The 18,539-nt window shown below is 48.6% G+C and overlaps 1 protein-coding gene across 1 annotated transcript; it reads left to right on the plus strand.

Annotated features, from left to right (window-relative positions):
* Positions 1 to 12,780: 12,780 nt before the first annotated feature.
* Positions 12,781 to 14,287, plus strand: GJA8 (gap junction protein alpha 8). Its single transcript, XM_053214708.1, has one exon. It carries the CDS (start codon positions 12,911 to 12,913, stop codon positions 14,231 to 14,233), a length of 1,323 nt encoding a protein of 440 aa, XP_053070683.1. The 5' UTR covers positions 12,781 to 12,910; the 3' UTR covers positions 14,234 to 14,287.
* Positions 14,288 to 18,539: the final 4,252 nt, after the last annotated feature.

Here is an 18,539-nt window from a genome sequence, read left to right on the forward strand (position 1 = left end):
TAAGAAAAGCTCTGGCGGTAACAAATGATTTACAGCAAAAACGAAAGCTTCCTTGTTACCTCTGTAATAATTGTTGCTAGATATATTTCCTTCACAGGGAAGAAAATGAAGGGGGGGATCCCCTTTCCCTGCTTGGACTTCAGACAGAACCACCTTAGCCAGCTTGCTGTGTTAATAATGCCATCTAGTGGTACAAGTGGAGCATGACCCCCGGCAAAAGGAACCAAGCTTGCTTCTGACCTTTTCCTCGCCTTCATTTGTAAAATTCTGTATTCTCTTATTTAACCCTCAAAACAACTCAGCCAGGTACGTCACACTGTTTATCCATGTTATGGTTCAGGAAGCTGAGGGATGGACACGAAGCAATATTTGTTTTGAGTCTTCTTTGGACTAGGAACCATGGTAGGTCACGTACAGGAGATCGGCATTATCCCTACTTCAAAGATGGAGGGACTGAAGTCCTTGGTGATGGAGAGACCAACTAGATGAAGCCATAGACTGAAGTTTTCCAGGCCTCCAGAACCATGTTCTTCCCGACAAATCTGGTCAGATTCAAGCCTCTTGCTTAAGTCAAAAAGAAACCAAGTGGTAAAGGATTAGAAAAGAGGCAGGCTTTTTCCGGAATTCGGGGTAACTGGCCCAGACTACAGCTATTTTCTTTGCTACAAAGACAAGGCAAAAAGAAAAAGAAAAAATGTCCTCCCCATTAAAGGGCAGAAAATACGCCTGTGAAAAAGAAAATAATAATGTTCTTGCTCTCTTCCCACCCAGGCGTGATATCTGAATAGAAGTACAGATCAGGCATCCAGGATTGTAAAGAGGCAAAACAAAACATCTATGACACGAATGATCCCCAGGTTTGGTTTTCTGATTTGCAAATCAGAATGGGCCCTGGAAAACGGTAATGAGGTTGAAATCTGTTGCCAAATGCACCAAGATGATGAATAAAATTCATGTAATTCCTTTACTATCAAAATTAAAAGGCCACTATAGACAAAACTAGGAGGAGAATAGGCAGTATTCATATTGCTCTGACAATTCCATTTTTTCAGAATGATCTCCTGAATTTTAGTGAAATGTAGAAGCCCTTCTGAGCCAGGCACAAAGACGAGAAACCACAAGTTTTTTGGTGACAGATTTGATTAGATAAAAATATAAACCCTCTGTACAGCAAAACACACTAAAAGCAAAGTTACAAGTCACGGTTTGCAAAAAGTTTACAATATTTATGACAGAGAAATAACAGCCATGGTCTATAAAAAGAGTTTATAAACCAACATGAAAAGACAAATAACTCCCCCAAAATGGACACAGGATATGAGTAGGCGATTCAGAGAAGAAATGCAAACGGGCTAGTAAATATCTGAGTCATCCAGTAATCAGAACACTGTGAATTAAAATAAAGAATATTCTCTGTTCATCCTGTTGTCCAGAAAATGTAAAGATGGACAATAGCCGGTGGTGGTAGGAACAGATTATGATGTGCCCTCTCACACGCTATACTGCGAGTATAGTCTAGGGCAGTCTGTTTTGAGAGTAATTGGTAGTACTTACTGACTTTTAAATTTCACCTATCTTTCGAACAATCAGTTCTACCTCTAGGAATACATCCTTCAAAACTATTCCTACATTTACCCCCAAATACGTACACATAGATGTTTATTATTTTTTTTAAGTTTGTAATTGCAAAAACCACGGAAGCAACCATGTGACTGAACGGATTTACAGGATGTCCTTAGTATGGAACACAATTGCTGGCATTAAAATGATCTGTACATATACAGCAAAGATATCAAGATATATTAAGCATATATTAAGTATATCTTTAAAAAGCAAAATGCGCCTGAGAGGACATACACCAAACCGTTAAACACGGTTGCAGTGACGAGGAGATAGAAAGAAAGGGTGAGCTGAGATCTTTACTTTTTATCCTGCCTGTTCCTATATGGTTTGTTTTTTCATGCTGCACATTTGTAATTTTTTAAAAAATATATGAATACGTGCAAGTGAATTCCTCTATTTAGAAAATATTTGCAGCTATGTGGGTTTTTCAAAACAAAACAAAACAAAAAAAACCCACCCTTTTTTAAACACACAAATGTTAACCGATTAGCACAAAGACCGGAGACCCCAAATGCTCTGAAAGGTCAGCACTGTAGGACTGAATCTCATAATTAAAGGCGACAGCATGGGCCGCCAGAGCAAACATGGGCTTTGGAGTCAAGCAGATCTGGTCCCAGTCCTCGCCCTGCCCCTTTCTGTCTGTGACCCCGAGCAAAATACTTAACCTCGCGGTGTCTCGGTAAATGGAAGTAAAATTGCCTACGCCATGTATGTACAATTTTTTTTCTCCCGTTCTGATTTATGATATTATATATGTAGGATGGGCTAATATGGCAGCTGAGAGACCACAGGGAACTCCACAAGAGTTGTTTGTTTTCTGGATGGACCCAGAGAAATGTTTCCAGGGCCTTGCAGTGGAGGCAGAGTGTCAGGAAGTGCAGGGGGGCATCAGGGAGGGTTGCACTGCAAAGGCTCTGGGCCCCAGGGCCAGGATGACCAATTCTAGTAGCCGGGGCTACTTTCAGCAACAGTTCTAAAATGTTAGTATGCGTTAGAATCACCTGGAGGGCTTTTTAAAACAGTTTGCTGGTCTCTACCCACAGAGTTTCCGACTCAGTAGGTCTGGGGTAGGGCTTGCACCCCCGACAGGTTCCCAGGCGATGCTGGGATGGGGAACCACAGTTTGAGACCCATTGACTTACAGCATCAACAGCTATTCCCACCCCCGTGAATTTGAGGCTGCATCAGCCTCTTTCCCTACCCCTCTTCTGGAATGTTCTCTCTGCAACCTCCCCAGGCAGCTAGAATGCCAGGACACTCCCTGCTGTCACCCCCAGCCAATGGCCGGTTTCTGTAGCCTGTGCTCCTCTCACCGAGGCAAAAGGGCAGCTGAGGAGAACCCAAGACTCCCGGTGGGGACAGGGGAGGAATTGGGGGCACACCGAGAGCCAGACCTAGCCCTGGCCCAGGTCCTGCTTGCTCTGCACGGTCAGCACAAGGTCGGGAAGTGTGTCCCCCTTCTGCCTAAGCAGATTGGGAAAGATAACTTTGTTAGCAGGAGAAGCCAGGGCCGAGGGGTCGTGCTCTATAGAATTGGCGCAATCTGCTCTCACGCATGAGCTGCTCCGGTCAATAGAGTGCCCGGCCTTGTCCTGACAGCCGTCTGTGCGGGAAATCCTCTCCCTAGTGAAAGTGACCCCTGTCCCCCGCTCCAGCCCACCCCTTGCCCCTCAGGGCACAGGAGCCCTTGAATCTCAGCCAAGTGGCCATGATAAAGAACAATCTCTGGTTCCCGACCAAACTGGCCAGGGAGGAGGGACGGTGAGGGCCATGGCTCACCACTGGGCCCCCCCCCCAGGTGCCACAGACAAGGGAAAGCAGGTACTGATCCCCATGCTGGTTAAGCAAAGAACCCTTGCTCCCACTGCAGGAGTATCTAAACCTTCCTAACAGTGGTGATGGCAGTTACTATGCATCAAGTGCTCCCTGAATGTCTAGTACCCAACTCCGTGTCATGCACATCATGTCATTTAATCACAATGACTCTTTGAGGAGACGCTGGTTCCTGTTTTTCACAAGAGAAAAGTGAGGAGGAGCCGCGGAAAGTCCCAAAAGTGAGGTCAGGCAGCTGACTTGGGGGGGCGGGGGCAGGGGGCTCAAACCTATCTCACGCCAAAGCCTGGTGTGTTACCACTTCTCTGTTCAGCTTCCTACCAGACGGAGGCCCCAGCAACTAAGGCCAGATGTGGGAATTGGGGCCTGGGAGACCAGATTCCCAGGGTCCCCCCCCACTCCTCGGGCAGATGGGCACGAGGCCTCTGCGCACTCTGTGTGCCAGGTTTCACCCGGGGGCCTGTGCTTCACCCATCCTGGTGCCCCCAGCACAGCGCCAGGCACACGCTGGCTACTTCGCAGAAGTGTGTGGCCGAAAGGAAGGGCAGAGTGGCGCGTCGGATGCTGGGTATCTTGTTTCTTGGTGGTGTCGAAGTTTTAAAGACCTGCAGGTGGACGGACCGTACTTGGATAAACAGTCCGGAGACAGAAGTTTCATTCCCAGCAGTTTGTGTCCACCCCCGCTGGTGCGGCCCCGCCCTGGCCTGCCTGCTGCTACCAGACTTGGCCTGACTTATTCTTCCCCCACGCCTTCCCAGCTCCCTCCCTCAGCCTCCTTAAAGTGGGCTCCAGCCTCACCTTCTCCGTGAGGCCTGTGTGAGCGCCACCTCCCCCCACTGGCTCTCCCAATCCCCTCTCCACCCGGCCATTGGGGGTAACTCTTATCACCTCCCAACCTACTGTGTGATTCCCCGAGTTGATTCCCCGTGTTAATGAGAATCACCCGTCTCCCTCACTCGCCCAGCTCTGCCACAGCAGGGGATCTTTGTTTTACGCACTGATGTGTCCCAACACCTCACAGGGTAGGAGCTCAGGAAAGGCTTATGAAATAAATCACTAAACATTGCCCACTCATCAGAGCCAGGCTGGGACATTCAGGGAAATGACCCGATTCACCCACGGCCCCTGGTCCTGGGTTTCTCAGAGACTCATTCTCCCTGGCACACCCTAGCAGCTGGAAGAGGTTCTGTGTCTCCTAGTTGTAGTCACTGGGATCGACTGAGAATGGGCCCCTCAGGCCCCATCCATCTGCCTGCCCTTTTACCCACCATAGGGCCCCCCTGGTTCTCCCTAGAGTCTTGCTGCTTGGTGAGTCTATGCCCCGTATGTGGAGACATCCAGAGCCACGGAAAGTGCCCGGGCCTCAGAGCTGCACCGGGACCTCAGGATGTCATTTCCACCCTGAACTTTGGTCCCCCCATCTGTAAAATGAGGGAACAGAGGCCAATGATCTCTCCTGCTCTTTTCCAGTTTGGACATTTTCCCTTTGGAAGGGGAGCATACATGACTGTAGTCAAGGCGCACTTAGAAACAAACCAACCCATGACCCTGGGGTGGCAGGACACAGTCGGTCAGACTCAGAGGGGAGGAGATCACAGTGAACGTAACTAACAAGTGGAAAGGTATTCACAGCATTGCACGGGTTACATCAACGGCCACCACCGTTGTAAAAAATCCTTTTCACAGAACGGGAAAGGCAGTCATTATCATCTCTTGTCCACAGATGAGAAAACTGAGCCCCAGAGAGGCTGAGCAAACTGCTCACAAACAGAAAGTGAAAAGGCCACACCCAGAGCCAGAGCTTCCCACTGAAAATCCCATGATCATCCCACACATAACTGTGTCACTGTTTCCAAAATGTACCCCTGGTAGAAGAATGCCACCATTACATTACCCAACATGTGAATGATCTAATAATCCATTCCTTACTATAGAACATAACAGTAGAATTTGCATTTGAATGTAGTTATGTCCCATGTTCTAGAGATTTATTTACACCCAATAAAACAACAGAGCCACCACAAGAAGTCTTCCCTCTGAAAGACCTGAGAAAATGACTCTAATTGCTGGTTAGGAATAGACAATCATCATGGGGTGCCTCAGTGGCTCAGTTGGTTAAGCGTCCAACTTCGGCTCAGGTCATGATCTCATGGTTCGTGGGTTCGAACCCTGCATCGGACTCTGTGCTGACAGCTCAGAGCCGGGAGCCTGCTTTGGATTCTGTGTCTCCTTCTCTCTCTGCCCCTCCCCCACTCCTGCTCTGTCTCTCTCTCTCTCTCTCAAAAATTAAATAAAAATTAAAAAAAAAAAAAGGAATAGAGGGGCACCTGGGTGACTCAGTCAGTTAGTTGAGTGTCCGACTCTGGCTTGGGTCATGATCTCACAGTTCGTGAGTTCGAGCTCCACGTCGGGCTCTGTGCTGACAGCTCAGAGCCTGAAGCCTGCTTCAGATTTTGTGTCCCCCTCTCTCTCTGCCCCTCCCCTGGTCACATGCTGTCTCTCTCTCTAAAATAAATAAAGATTAAAAATTTTTTTAAATAAAAAAGGAATAGACAATCATCTCTGAGTGACAGATGAGCCTGAGATGAGCCCCTCTCCCCATCTCCTTCAAAACATTCCTCTGGACGTAAGGGGTTGAGTGTTTATGTTTTCAAAGACTGCAAACAGAAGAACTGACAACAAAAATAATTCAAAAACAACTGACCACAAAAATGGGCACTATTGGTAGAGTGTCTTCAATGTCAACGGAGTAAATAAGCAAAGAAAGTGCTCAGTGACAAAGCTAGATTTGTCCAAACTCAAGAGACTAGAGTCGGTGCAGAGTTATGAGGACATTCCTTGTTTTTCCAGACTCAAACACATCCTTTATGGCCATCTCTCCACACAGTGATGTCAGGAGATGGGGCTGCTCCACTATATGAGCCAAGTTAGCCAGGGATGCCATCGATGAGAGAAGTTCATTTGAAAAGTCTGCAGGTTCCAGAATATTCCAAGCTTCAGGAATCAACATTTGCCAAATGTTCTCAAAAGAAAGTCTGATTTGGTTTCCTTCCCTCTCTCTTCTGACTCATTGATATTGAGGAATAGCCACGGGCCATTTGTCTTTAAGGAATTCTCTAGAAGGCTCTGTCCCAGTTAAAGTAGGCCTTCAAATTTGAAGTCCAAAAGGAATCAGAATTCTAAAGGGAAGAAGGCTGTGGACTAGTGAACATTTTAATCTGATTGGAATTTGAGACTCCTATGGCCTTGGTACCATCCCCCTTCAAACTGCCACCATCAAAACGCAATTTTCCCATGACACCTGAAAGGACAGGAAATAGGGGTAGAGAAGAGGCAAGTGCTTAGATTATTTTTTTCTGACTTACCCTAAAATTGCCTTCCATTTAGCAATCATACCTTGTAGATTTCCTGAAACCATCCCAGTTTCGACTATTTTTGCTCCATCATTTCCACACATAAACTTGTATAATAAAATGCCCCAGCTTGGGGTTTGGAAACTGTGGTCGAAACAACCATTTTTCAATGGTCAGTCCCAGACAACGGGAAGAGGGTGGGCCTCAGGGAGACAGAGAGCATGCGTTCTTGCCCTCCAAGCTAGCTTTCCAAACATCATTCTTCAGTAGGCCACATTGGTATTTCATTCCAGAGCTTCCTGGGGAGCTAAGCCATCATAGCCCCATTTCACAGATGGAGGCACTAGTGTCTAAAACTGTTAGCTGACGCTGCCTAATCCCCTTGACTCTGCAGTTTCTCGAAAGTATTTGTAATTATGAGGAAACCAAGGAGGGAAGTGTTACTATATTGATAAACGGCACCAGAATTCTTTGGAGTGTTAAGGCTCCTTCCAAAGAAAGACACTCTCTGCTCCAAGTTATGAGACCCAAGACCAACCCCCCAAGAGAAGAGGATAGATCATCCTTTGAAAAAGACCAAACACTCTTCTTCTGGGGTGACTCTGGCACAGTCTGACCGGGGGCAGAGGGATGCACACAGGTGAACATCGTCTGTCCCTACCTCCCTAGGAGTCTCTAAGCTGAAGGTGGGGCTTGGGGAAAATCCCCCCAGGCTCAGGGCCTCTGGAGAGAAGCCAAGGGCTTTCTGCAACAGAGGGCCAGTCTGCTGCTAAAAGACACTTTTGGAGGTTGCAGAAGCCCATCTAAGCTTTCCCGCATCAGCTTTTCTCCACCCTCCTCCCCTCTGTGCCCAACACAGCTCTCCTATTCTCTCTCTCCCATTCTCTCTCTCCCATTGTTTTCCAAACATCCCTCCCTTCATAAAAGCTGTCTGGCTGGGAGCTTAAAATATTGCTGGACAGTAAAACCTACCCATCAGGACCAATCCAGTCATATCTGCTCAGTCGTGCAGCACAGTAGGGGCGGGATAGAGAAGTGGGAGGTGGGCTTTTAGGTGCCAAAGGAAGGAGGCCAAAGTTGCCATTTTGCTGCTGAGCGCCAAGAGAGAAAGAGAGCACATATTTCTCCGGGGGACCTTACTCCTATTGGCAAGTTTTCCTTGGGTGATGGTGGTTTGGAGCCTTCCCCCCTGCCACCCCAGCTTCCTTCCCAGCCTAATTAAGGGCCATATCCAGGCTTCTCCAAAAGGAAAAACGTTGTCACTAAGGTTCGGTCTTGGGTTGGGATGGCTGGATTTAGAGTCCAGTTCTGAAAACCCTCTTGGAATTGGCCTAAGAGTTGGCAGAGGTTTGGAAGGGAAAGGAATGCAGGAGTGGGGGAGAGGGAGGGGAGCGGAGATGTCCAAATTCTAACTAAAACTTGACTTTTTAAGGTCTTCTCATTTTTCAGAATGAATTAACATGCCTCCGGGAATCTCGAGGGACCTAAGCCGAGTATTTGGTGTTTATGAAAGAGTTTTGCACTTTTTCACTTGAACTCTGTGATAGGAGTAATGGTAGTGACTACTGAGTGCTGTGGGTGTAGAGGAGGCTTCATGCTCTGTGTTTTCATGTTGGAGCATTTAATGGGGCACAAGAACAGGTCTAGCTAAGGACCCTAAAAGTCTTCCTGGGAGCAGACTCTGTTGGCTCCCTAGGAGAGCTGCTCTTTAAAGTAGTTGCTCTAGAGACATGAATGGAGGCATATTTACACTCCCTTACAATTCAGAGTGGTCAGTGGCCATCTAATCCTTCAGGGAACTGGTTAACACAGATGTAAGTGTGTTTTTCTGCCCCTTTAAAGCCAAGAGAAGGTTATGTTATACTGGAAATCACCCTGGGCTTGAAGCGGGAAAACCAGGGCTCCCATCTCTGCTCTGCCCTCACTAGCTGAGACCCTTTAGACTTATTTAACTTCCTAGTCTACCTTCCTATCTGGTAAGGGGTGGGGGGGAGGGGGGTGATAATGCCTGGTTCTCTTTTTCTCAAATAGTCATTCTGTGGATCTGTGAGTTCTGGTCCAAGATGAACTTTTCAGCAGCCTGTAGTAATAATGCAGTAAACAATGTAGCACATTTTTTCACCAACTTAAATGTGTTCAGTCTAAAGGCCTATTATTCTGAAACTGTGTCTTTTCTAGTTTTGCGGTGTGAAAATTCCCCTTTTGTGGAATGATGGTGAAAACAGACTGTAGTCATAATTAGTGATTTAATAAGTTTCTTATTTTTATGTCCTTGCTTGGTACAATTAGGAGTTGGTAGCTCTATGTTGGTCACTCTATTTTGTTGTTGTTATTGTACTAGTCTGTGAAATCCAAGGCTGAGAACCACGGGCCTCGTTCGCAGGTTGTTATAAGGGCTGAAATAAGATATGGAAAAGTGTGTCAGTTATAAATAGACAAGGGAGACCCAAACATAAGATGTCATTTTTATCATTACTTAAAACCATAATCCTCTGGTGGGTGTTCTGGTGGATGTCCTGGGGGTGGAGGCTTGAACTCCATCAGTTTATTTTCCATCTGTAAGAGATCTGTTCCTCTTTGAAGAAGAGCAGAAAAATATTCTTTCTTTGGTTTAGATTACTCCCTGCTCCAGTGGAATAGCTTGTTCAGATATACTCTGATCTGACTTCCTTTGAGTATAATTTTCATGTGCAGAAGTCAGGAACCTTTCCCTTAGCACCTCTAAAGCTTCTCTTCTTATTTTTTTTTTAAATGTTTATTTATTTTAGAGAGAGAGAGAAAGCAGGGGAGGGGGGGAGAGAGCGAATCCCAACCAGGCTCCACACAGTGAGCACAGAGCCCAGTGCCGAGCTCGATCCCATGAACTGTGAGATCACGACCTGAGCGGAAATCAAGAGTCAGACGCTCAACTGACTGAGCCACCCAGGCGCCCTAAAGCTTCTCTTCTTAAAAGCATAGTTGGCCTGTTTCAATAGGATGGAATTGGAAAGATTTCATCCTAAATTAGTTTCTCTCTTTCCATTATTATGAGAAACCTTGTAATGAGACATGAAACACACATACACACACATACGCTCAATCCCAGCATTGCAGCATGGAATGTGGAAGGACACAGCCCTGTTTGGCTTTACTTTGGAAATTACTGATGGGGTGCTCAGGAGGGTCTCTTGTTTCATGAACATATATCACATCATTCACATGTCAAGAATCTTTTCTAGATTCCAGTTTATTTATATCTCTGATCTTATACAAAACAGTGCCTCAAAAGAGCTAGTTTGGGATTAATTTACTATCCTTTTTTGGTAGTTAGCATTTCTCTGCAAGTTCCCAGCCTCCCCATTGCTAACTGCAGCAAAGAAGACTGGAGTTCTCCAGACTTTAAGTAATATCAGTATTCCACACACTCAGAGATTGAGAAGTTCAGATTTGAAATGATTACTATTGGTCCCATGCACTGGTGTTTATGGAGGGCCCACTCTGTGAAAGTCTTTGTTTTGTGTCATGATGGCTCACAGAAGATGAAAACAAAATGGTCCCTGCCCTCCAAGAGCTTTTGATTCTCAAAGGAAGAAACAAGACTGATAGACGTACGGTTCCGGGAGTGTGTGCTCGCTGCACACATTCATTGTGGCACACGAGTGAAATACACACGGAAATCCCAAAGGACTGATACAGTACAGTACAAGGAAGAGTGTCAAAAGCAAGCTGACATATCAATGGGGATAAGACATTAGCAACACGAGATTTAGAGTATGTTAAAGCCAGAGTTGATCCTGTGGGAGTACATTACATAAATTGTTGTTTTAACATGAATGTTAGACTGACTCATGTTGTAAGAAACTTGGATTTTCCCGGCTCTGCCACCACTAGGATTTATGTTTGGGCTGCCTGTTCGTGATGCTTCCCATCTTTTCCTCAAAGGTGATGGAAATGGCTGCCACTCGTTACAGGGCAAGGACTAGATTTAACAGTACTTTGAGGAGTGTCAACTGCAGAAGTATAAGTAGGCACATGTGATTAGGATTCCGAACATCTGGTTCTGAGTAGAGGACCCTCTCCCACTCTCGGTACCCCCATGCCTACAAGGAACTCTTTCCAATGCTGGAGTCATGATTAGGGAGCCCCGGATGCTCTCACCTTCCCAGGAGGAGAGAAGCTGCAGTTGGATGCCCTACCTAATTGGGAGTTTCTGGGGTTCCAAGAGGAGCAACAAAAAGCAGACGGTGGTTGTACATAACCTGAGGGCATGGGCTGGGCATTAGTCATGCCAGTCGTCATTGTCTGCCACCAAGGACTGTCTGGCCAGGCTCCAAACCACAGGTCGGAAGGAGGCTTGAAGATGCCACTTTGTTTATCCTCTCCTGGCGATGAAAATTACACCCAAACTATCACTTTTCATTACCCATCGAGTGGTTAACAAATATCACTGTCATTAAAATCACCACTGTCAGTGGTGGGTATATTCCTTTGCCCCCATATGCTTCTAATCCTGTAGGGTAGGGCGAGGCGGTAAGAAGCCCTGAGCAGCAACTCGGGCAAGGGCTCTTGTCCTGGTCTGAGAGCAGTGATGAGGAAAACACTGCAACTCTAGAGATGTGCAAGCTGGAGGAATATCTGCCACAGGTTGAGGTAGAAGGGTTTTTTTTTTCTTTTTGTAAGTTTTTTTTATTTTTGTATTTATTTAAGTAATCTCTATGGCCAACGTGGGGTTCGAACCCATGAGTCCAAGATCAAGAGTTCCACGCTCCCCGGACTGTGCCAGCCAGACGCCCCAAAATGGAAGTTCTGATCGTAGTCCTTCATAAGTTAGCCCAGGGTTGCAGTGGATGAATGCCCCAGTTTGCACACATCACCCTGTCAGTTCGATCCCATGTGCATTAGTCGTTGCTGCTGCTAGGGGCATTATATTCTATCATGTTTAATGGCATTTTTTTCCAACAAATTTTTAGTTGTATTAAAATAGCCGCATGGTACAGACCCTAAAACCTTTTTTACTCAGTGGGACACTAAAAGTGTCTCCGTGGACTTTCCTCACCCCGTAACATGATTCCTCCCTGAAGCCCTCTCCCCATCCTTTGGATGTAAAAGGGTTATACCAATAATATAAAAAAATATTGCTCTCAATTTGTGAAGCTATTAAGAATGGTTTCCAAATCTCAACCCAGAGACAGAAGAAACATAAATTGTGAGTACAGGAGTTGCGTAGTTTTGATCAAAAGCAATGTTATCTCCACAGAGTGGTGGAAAGAAGTCAGGCTTTGGGACCAGGAGGACAAAACTCCTGCTATTTAGCTGTCTGATCTTAGTTTATTTAACCTCTCTGATCTTGTTTTCTCATCAAACCAGATGGGTTAAATACCTTTTGAGTTTTCACTACGTGCTGGGCCCTGTGGCAGGCACTGAGCACGTAGCAGTAAATAAAACAGGCGTGGTCCTTATCCTCGTGGAGATTAGAGTCCAGCATAATCAAATTAAATGGAATAATGTAATGTCAAAAGTCTGCCGCAAAGGAGACGTTCAAAAAGTGTTCCTTTCCTTCCACTTCAAACGCCCGATCATTACACATCCCCACATGGTGAAAAGTAAGGTGGCTACAGACCATCTCACACACCCTAGAACTGTGTTGGGGGCCCGCACCCCCGTGGGGTGGGGTATTCTTTAAGGGTTATGCGTCTTGAAGCTTAGTTCAAGCTTGTGGTCTCGATTTAAAAACCATGGGGTTTCTATCTATGGTCAACCGCGAACCCTCGAGGAATTCCTCGAGGAATTCCATACCTATTGCCTCCCGTACCCTTGCAGACCACCGCTTGCTTGCACAGTGACTGAGAACAGGTGTTAGCGTTCAACCCATTTTACAGATGAGGAAGCTAGTGGAAGCAGATCCTTCAGGCTGCTTCCCTCCCCCCCCACCCCCCGCCCATCCCGCCCACCCCCGCCTCACCGTCTGCGCCAAGAGCGCTGCATGGGCGCGGCTCACGCGCGGACTGTGGCAGTTAACTCAGAAAGGAGAGGGACCCCGAGGGTTGGCACAGACAGCTTCGCTCGGGGGTGCCCCGCGGCTGCTCAGCTCTTGCCTTCTGCCTCCTCCAGGTGGGTGAGACATGGGCGACTGGAGTTTCCTGGGGAACATCTTGGAGGAGGTGAACGAGCACTCCACGGTCATCGGCAGGGTCTGGCTCACGGTGCTCTTCATCTTCCGGATCCTCATCCTGGGCACGGCGGCCGAGTTCGTGTGGGGGGACGAGCAGTCCGACTTCGTGTGCAACACCCAGCAGCCAGGCTGCGAGAACGTGTGCTACGACGAGGCCTTCCCCATCTCGCACATCCGCCTGTGGGTGCTGCAGATCATCTTCGTGTCCACGCCGTCGCTCGTGTACGTGGGTCACGCCGTGCACCACGTGCGCATGCAGGAGAAGCGCAAGGAGCGCGAGGCCGACGAGCTGTGCCAGCAGGGGGCGGCCGAGGGCGGCGACAGGGCGCCCCTAGCCGCCGACCAGGGCAGCGTCAAGAAGGGCAGCAACAGCAGCAAAGGCACCAAGAAGTTCCGGCTGGAGGGGACCCTGCTGAGGACCTACATCTGCCACATCATCTTCAAGACCCTCTTCGAGGTGGGCTTCGTCGTGGGCCACTACTTCCTCTACGGGTTCCGGATCCTGCCCCTCTACCGCTGCAGCAGGTGGCCCTGCCCCAACGTGGTGGACTGCTTCGTGTCGCGGCCCACGGAGAAGACCATCTTCATCCTGTTCATGCTGTCTGTGGCCTCCGTGTCCCTCTTCCTCAACATTCTGGAGATGAGCCACCTGGGCCTGAAGAGAATCCGGTCGGCCTTCAAGAGGCCCGTGGAGCAGCCCCTGGGGGAGATCCCCGAGAAGTCCCTGCACTCCATCGCCGTCTCCTCCATCCAGAAAGCCAAGGGCTACCAGCTGCTGGAAGAAGAGAAAATCGTGTCCCACTATTTCCCTCTGACCGAGGTCGGGATGGTGGAGACCAGCCCCCTCTCTGCCAAGCCTTTCGCACAGTTCGAGGAGAAGATGGGCCCCGGGCCCCTGGGGGACCTGTCCCGGGCTTACCAAGAGACACTGCCTTCCTACGCTCAGGTGGGAGCCCAGGAGGGAGAGGGGGGAGAGCAGCCCGTGGAGGAGGGGGCGGAACCGGAGGTGGGAGACAAGAGGCAGGAAGCCGAGAGAGTGAGCACGGAGGGGCAGGAGACCCTGGCAGTGCTGGAGGGGGAGAAAGTGGAGACTCCCGAGGTCGGGAAGGAGGGTGAGAAGGACGAGCTGCAGGCTGAGAAGGTAGCCAAGCAAGGGCTGCCCGTGGAGAAGTCGCCTTCACTGTGTCCCGACCCGAGCAGGGATGACACCAGACCACTGAGCAGGCTGAGCAAGACCAGCAGCCGCGCCAGGTCCGACGATCTAACCGTGTGAAGTGTTGCCGAAGAAAGAGAGAGAAGAAAACCCCTGAGCTGACCTAGGGCAAGATGAAACGTAAAGGATGCCACCATGATTGGAGTCTTCTGTCCCTCCCCTCCCACCCACCCCTGGTTGGACAGGTACTGCAGGGGTACGGTACTTTGCTGTTCAACTAGGAAACCAGCTTTCCCATATAAAAGGGCCACCAAGATAAACCCACTGTCCCCTCAAAGTTCCCAGTCTCAAATGACTGCCCTGCCCCTCTACCCCAGCTGCAGTGGGGAACTCTGCTTTCGCCCCCGTTTCTCCATCGGAATCCTTCCGATCAGAACTGTGGATGCCTCACAGCTGTTTACCAGCCATGACTCAAGCCCGCTGGCTCAGCCAGACTTTATCACCCCAGCGCTTCCCTAGTGGACGCCGTGTGACCAAGTATCAGGGGGCCCAAACTCAAATGCCTACAGGATGCAGGCAGGTGCTTTAAATCGGTGGGGTGGGCCTGTTCTAATGCCATGGGACGTCTAGGGGTGTGAAGATTGGCAGGGGAGGGCAGAGGGCAGCTGTCGCTCAGTGCCAGGCACTGATTACCGGGCAGTGTTACCACAGAAATTTCAGAGTTTTCCACAGAATCCAGAAGCCCAAACTTCTCGGTGAAATGTCCAACCTCTTTAATATTGCCAGCTAAAATTTAAACATGCCATGTGGGCCAAGCAAAATGTGTGCCAGCCAGATTTAACCCATGGGGCACCAATGTGCAAGGTGAGCCTACACTAGTGAGCCCGGCTTTCCCGTGGAATTGGTCATGTTACTTATGGTCTTAACTTGTATCTAGGGCGCCCAAATCTCATTTCACCAATTTGGAGTGTCCGGGTAAAGTCATCAGCCCAGGAGATACCCAGTATTCTCACTGACCTCTCTCTCAGGTCACCGTAGCTCCTGGTTTCTGATGCGATTATACCCCTTGAATTGGTGGGAATTCTGTCCGGGGCACCATCAGGGAAAGAGGGCAAGGCCCCAGACCCTCTCCCTGAGCTGAAAAGGCCTGGAGGTCTGGTCGCAGTCTTCTTCCCTGAAGAAAGAACGTGCCCTTCTTTCCTCTCCTCTGCCAATATCAGTGCTCACCCTGAGAGCCACGCCTCCTTCCTACGCTGGAGGTAAGCCCAGTTCTGAGCCAGCAGATAAACGGTCTGCTGGCCCGTCTTGAGGAGAGTCAGCTCTCAGGCCTTGCCCAGACATAAGATGTGCACAAGGAGGACCATCACGGCGGTACTAGGGAGAGCCTCTTACCAAGTGGGAGCTCAAACAGCCAGAATCTCAAAGTCTGGTCCCAGGCCAGGCCTCCTCCCTAGAAGGGACACAGAGGCTTAAAGGGAACAAGAAGAATCTCAAAGTTCTCCTACCCTTGACCCTTACAACCAACACTCCTCAAACATGCAGTCCAGTTTGGAGAAACCCTCAAGTACAAGTACATATTTCCCACAGGAAGCAATTTCACCTAGAGCCAATCAATTCCCAGAGCTGAGGGACAACGTGATAACCAGGATGGTTTATCTGAACCAAAGCTATGCTTTGAGGGATAGAAACCAAAATGACACGGCAGAGATCTGGACATGGGACCACCAGGGAACCCGAAAGAAGTACCCAGAAAACTGCCTTAATTCTGTCTTCCCCCAGCCAGCCCCATCGTGGAGTAAGGAATTCCCTTTTGCTGCCCCTCTGATTATCCCCTTCCTTTTAAGAGGATTTTCCAGAGCAGAGAGAGCCTCCTCCCAAACTATTCCTCCCCTCCCATTCCGTGGTGTCCCATTCTAAAACAAAGTGGTCTAGAAATTAAATTCGTTCTAAGGTATGGTTGTTTGATAAATACTCCGGGGAACTTTTACATTTTCAAAGAGACAGCTTAAAATATATTTTACCTAGGTTAATCCACAGTGACAAACCTTCAGTGAAAGAATGTATCAGGCAGTGGATAGTTGAATAGAAGAGGTGTATTTATCTCAGAGACATGTGACTTTCTGGCTACTGCTTGACTCTTCCCCTGGCAATCAACACCGCTCCACCCAGAACTTCCCTATGGTGAGACAAGTCACACGCCCCGGGGCCTGGGAACAGACATTGCGCCACTGCACTCACCCCAATGGCTGCACAATTGCTCCTACAGTTTTGCTCTTGCACACTCATTTCAAGAAGATATAAACTCAGAGCCTGAGAACAGCTTGATCATCACCAGAACGGAGTGTCTTATCTCCACAAGGACCTCATCCGAAAAAGAGAATTCACCCTGCTCTAAGTGAAAACTGCTGGTGCAGGGGTGAAGGCTGCAGGCCTCCTTGTCTTGGCATGAGCCTGCGAGTGAGTGTATTTCCCGGGAGGAAGCAGGATCCTGCCTCACTGTCTGTACCGACCCCGCCACCAGGGAAGTTGCCATTTTCCCTCTTAGTCTCCCCAATAAAAGAGGAAGACTATTTGGGGGCAGAAATAGACACAGACATCAAGGGACCAGGATTTTTTTTTTTTCTATTTCTGCCATTTAGTAGCTGTGCTGTTGTCATCCCTCAACCTCTGTGTCTCTTGGTTTTCTGTCTACAAACTAGAGATGGTATTTGCCACCAACCTACCTCCAGGGGTATCATTAAGGATTAACGAGTTGGCCGCCAAGCCTGGAGCCCCCCCCCCCCAACCCCCCACCCAGTGTCACCACTCCCTGAAAGATTCCTCTAGCAGCAGGGAGACTGGGAAGGAAGGGAGATGGGTGGTTTCCATCCCCCCCTCTCAACCTGCTTTGCATTTACCTAGTGAGAGTTTTTCCAATGTGGAATAGACACTCTGGAGATCAGTTTTCTCAGAGAAGGCTCAAAACAGAATCTGGACCCCCATATGTTTAGTAGGAACCTGAGGCTCTTTGACCTTGAGAAACGACTGGGGACAGATTGGCAATTACTTTCATCCTCTGGAAGAGGTCCCAGGTTCCATTTGCAGGCAGCTCTGTGTCCGTGGGGGCCCTTAACGTACAGCTGGATCCCTCAGTATCTGTTTGGAGGCAAATAATTATGACCGACTCAGGATTATAATCCCCCCCTGGGCTCCAGTAGGTCCAGCTTTCAATCCTACTCTGGGTCCTTCCCTTGTTAGACTAAAATCCTTAGGGCATGTAGACCTACTGATAAAAAGAATCAGTGAACAGCTGGATATCCAAAGTACAGCCTGCTCCAGAGGAAAAGGGCCAATCACTTAACAGCAGCTATAACACCTCCTCCATCAGGGGAGATCTGTGACAGGGAGGGACAGAGTAACTCAAAGTTCAGTTCGGAAATTTCAAACCTGGCTCTGTAATCCCTAGGCCTAGCATTTGGGGCATCATAAAAAGGCCTACCTGCTTTTCACGGTGACACTGCAACTTGCCACACAGGTGACATCTCCCACACAGAATCAGACAAATACTCCTGAGGGTCACTGTGACCTGGGGATAAGATTTACCCACAAAGAACAATGAAGGTCAAGTCAGAAGTGTTGGCTGCCCCAGGACCCCAAGATGTCACTTACCTGCTCCATATGACAATTTTCCCTCAGTCAACTGGGGGGGGGGTAACAAATTTTACCCCTCCTTCACAAGATAGAACAAGTGAATTGATACCCAGGAAACACCATGAGCATACTAGAAGAAATACGTGGGTGTTTTTTTTTTAATTCACTAATTTGGAAATCAAGGAAAGGGAAGACGGCCTTGTCCAAATTGTCAGAAGTCCTTATTGTAAAATGCATAGTGAAGCAAGGACAGTCACCACTTTCAAATCCGGCATAGATTGTTGACTAAGATCCTGACAAAAAGTCAGCTAATAAGTAAAGTGAAGGAAGTAAATGGGGGGGGGGGGGGGGGGGAGGGGATGGGCAATGTTTCTGTCGTCCTGAATTCCTAAGAATTACACTGTGAAAAGAGCACCTTTTTAATCACGCGAGAATTCAATGCTCAAGGTGGTGCTACAGGAGGTGGTCAGCTTCCCAGGGCTCATGTGTAGAGATGTGCCAGCCCCTGAGACCGGAGTCTCTGACTCATAGCAGAAGGGAGCCCCTGGATACTGGCGGAGCTATGTGCAGGAACTCTGCAGTTTAAGCCATGTGGAAGGCCTGGGGCAAGGCTAGTGTGGGCAGCTGCTCTCCGTGAGCTCCTGGGGAGGGTGGTTAAATCATGCTCAGGGTGAAAAAGAAGCTACCACCCACACAGCATAGCCCACCACACTCCTCCCCTCCCCCACCACCCCGAATTATTCCTCGATGCATACTGTGTGCAAATGACCACACAACCCAAGTTAGCAACATTTAG

This window comes from Acinonyx jubatus, chromosome C1 (genome assembly GCF_027475565.1).
Source record: "Acinonyx jubatus isolate Ajub_Pintada_27869175 chromosome C1, VMU_Ajub_asm_v1.0, whole genome shotgun sequence".
Taxonomy (NCBI): Eukaryota; Metazoa; Chordata; class Mammalia; order Carnivora; family Felidae; genus Acinonyx; species Acinonyx jubatus.

Excerpts from the sequence above, each read along its gene's own strand:
- GJA8 (XM_053214708.1), top strand. The coding sequence starts at position 12,911 with ATGGGCGACTGGAGTTTCCTGGGGAACATCTTGGAGGAGGTGAACGAG.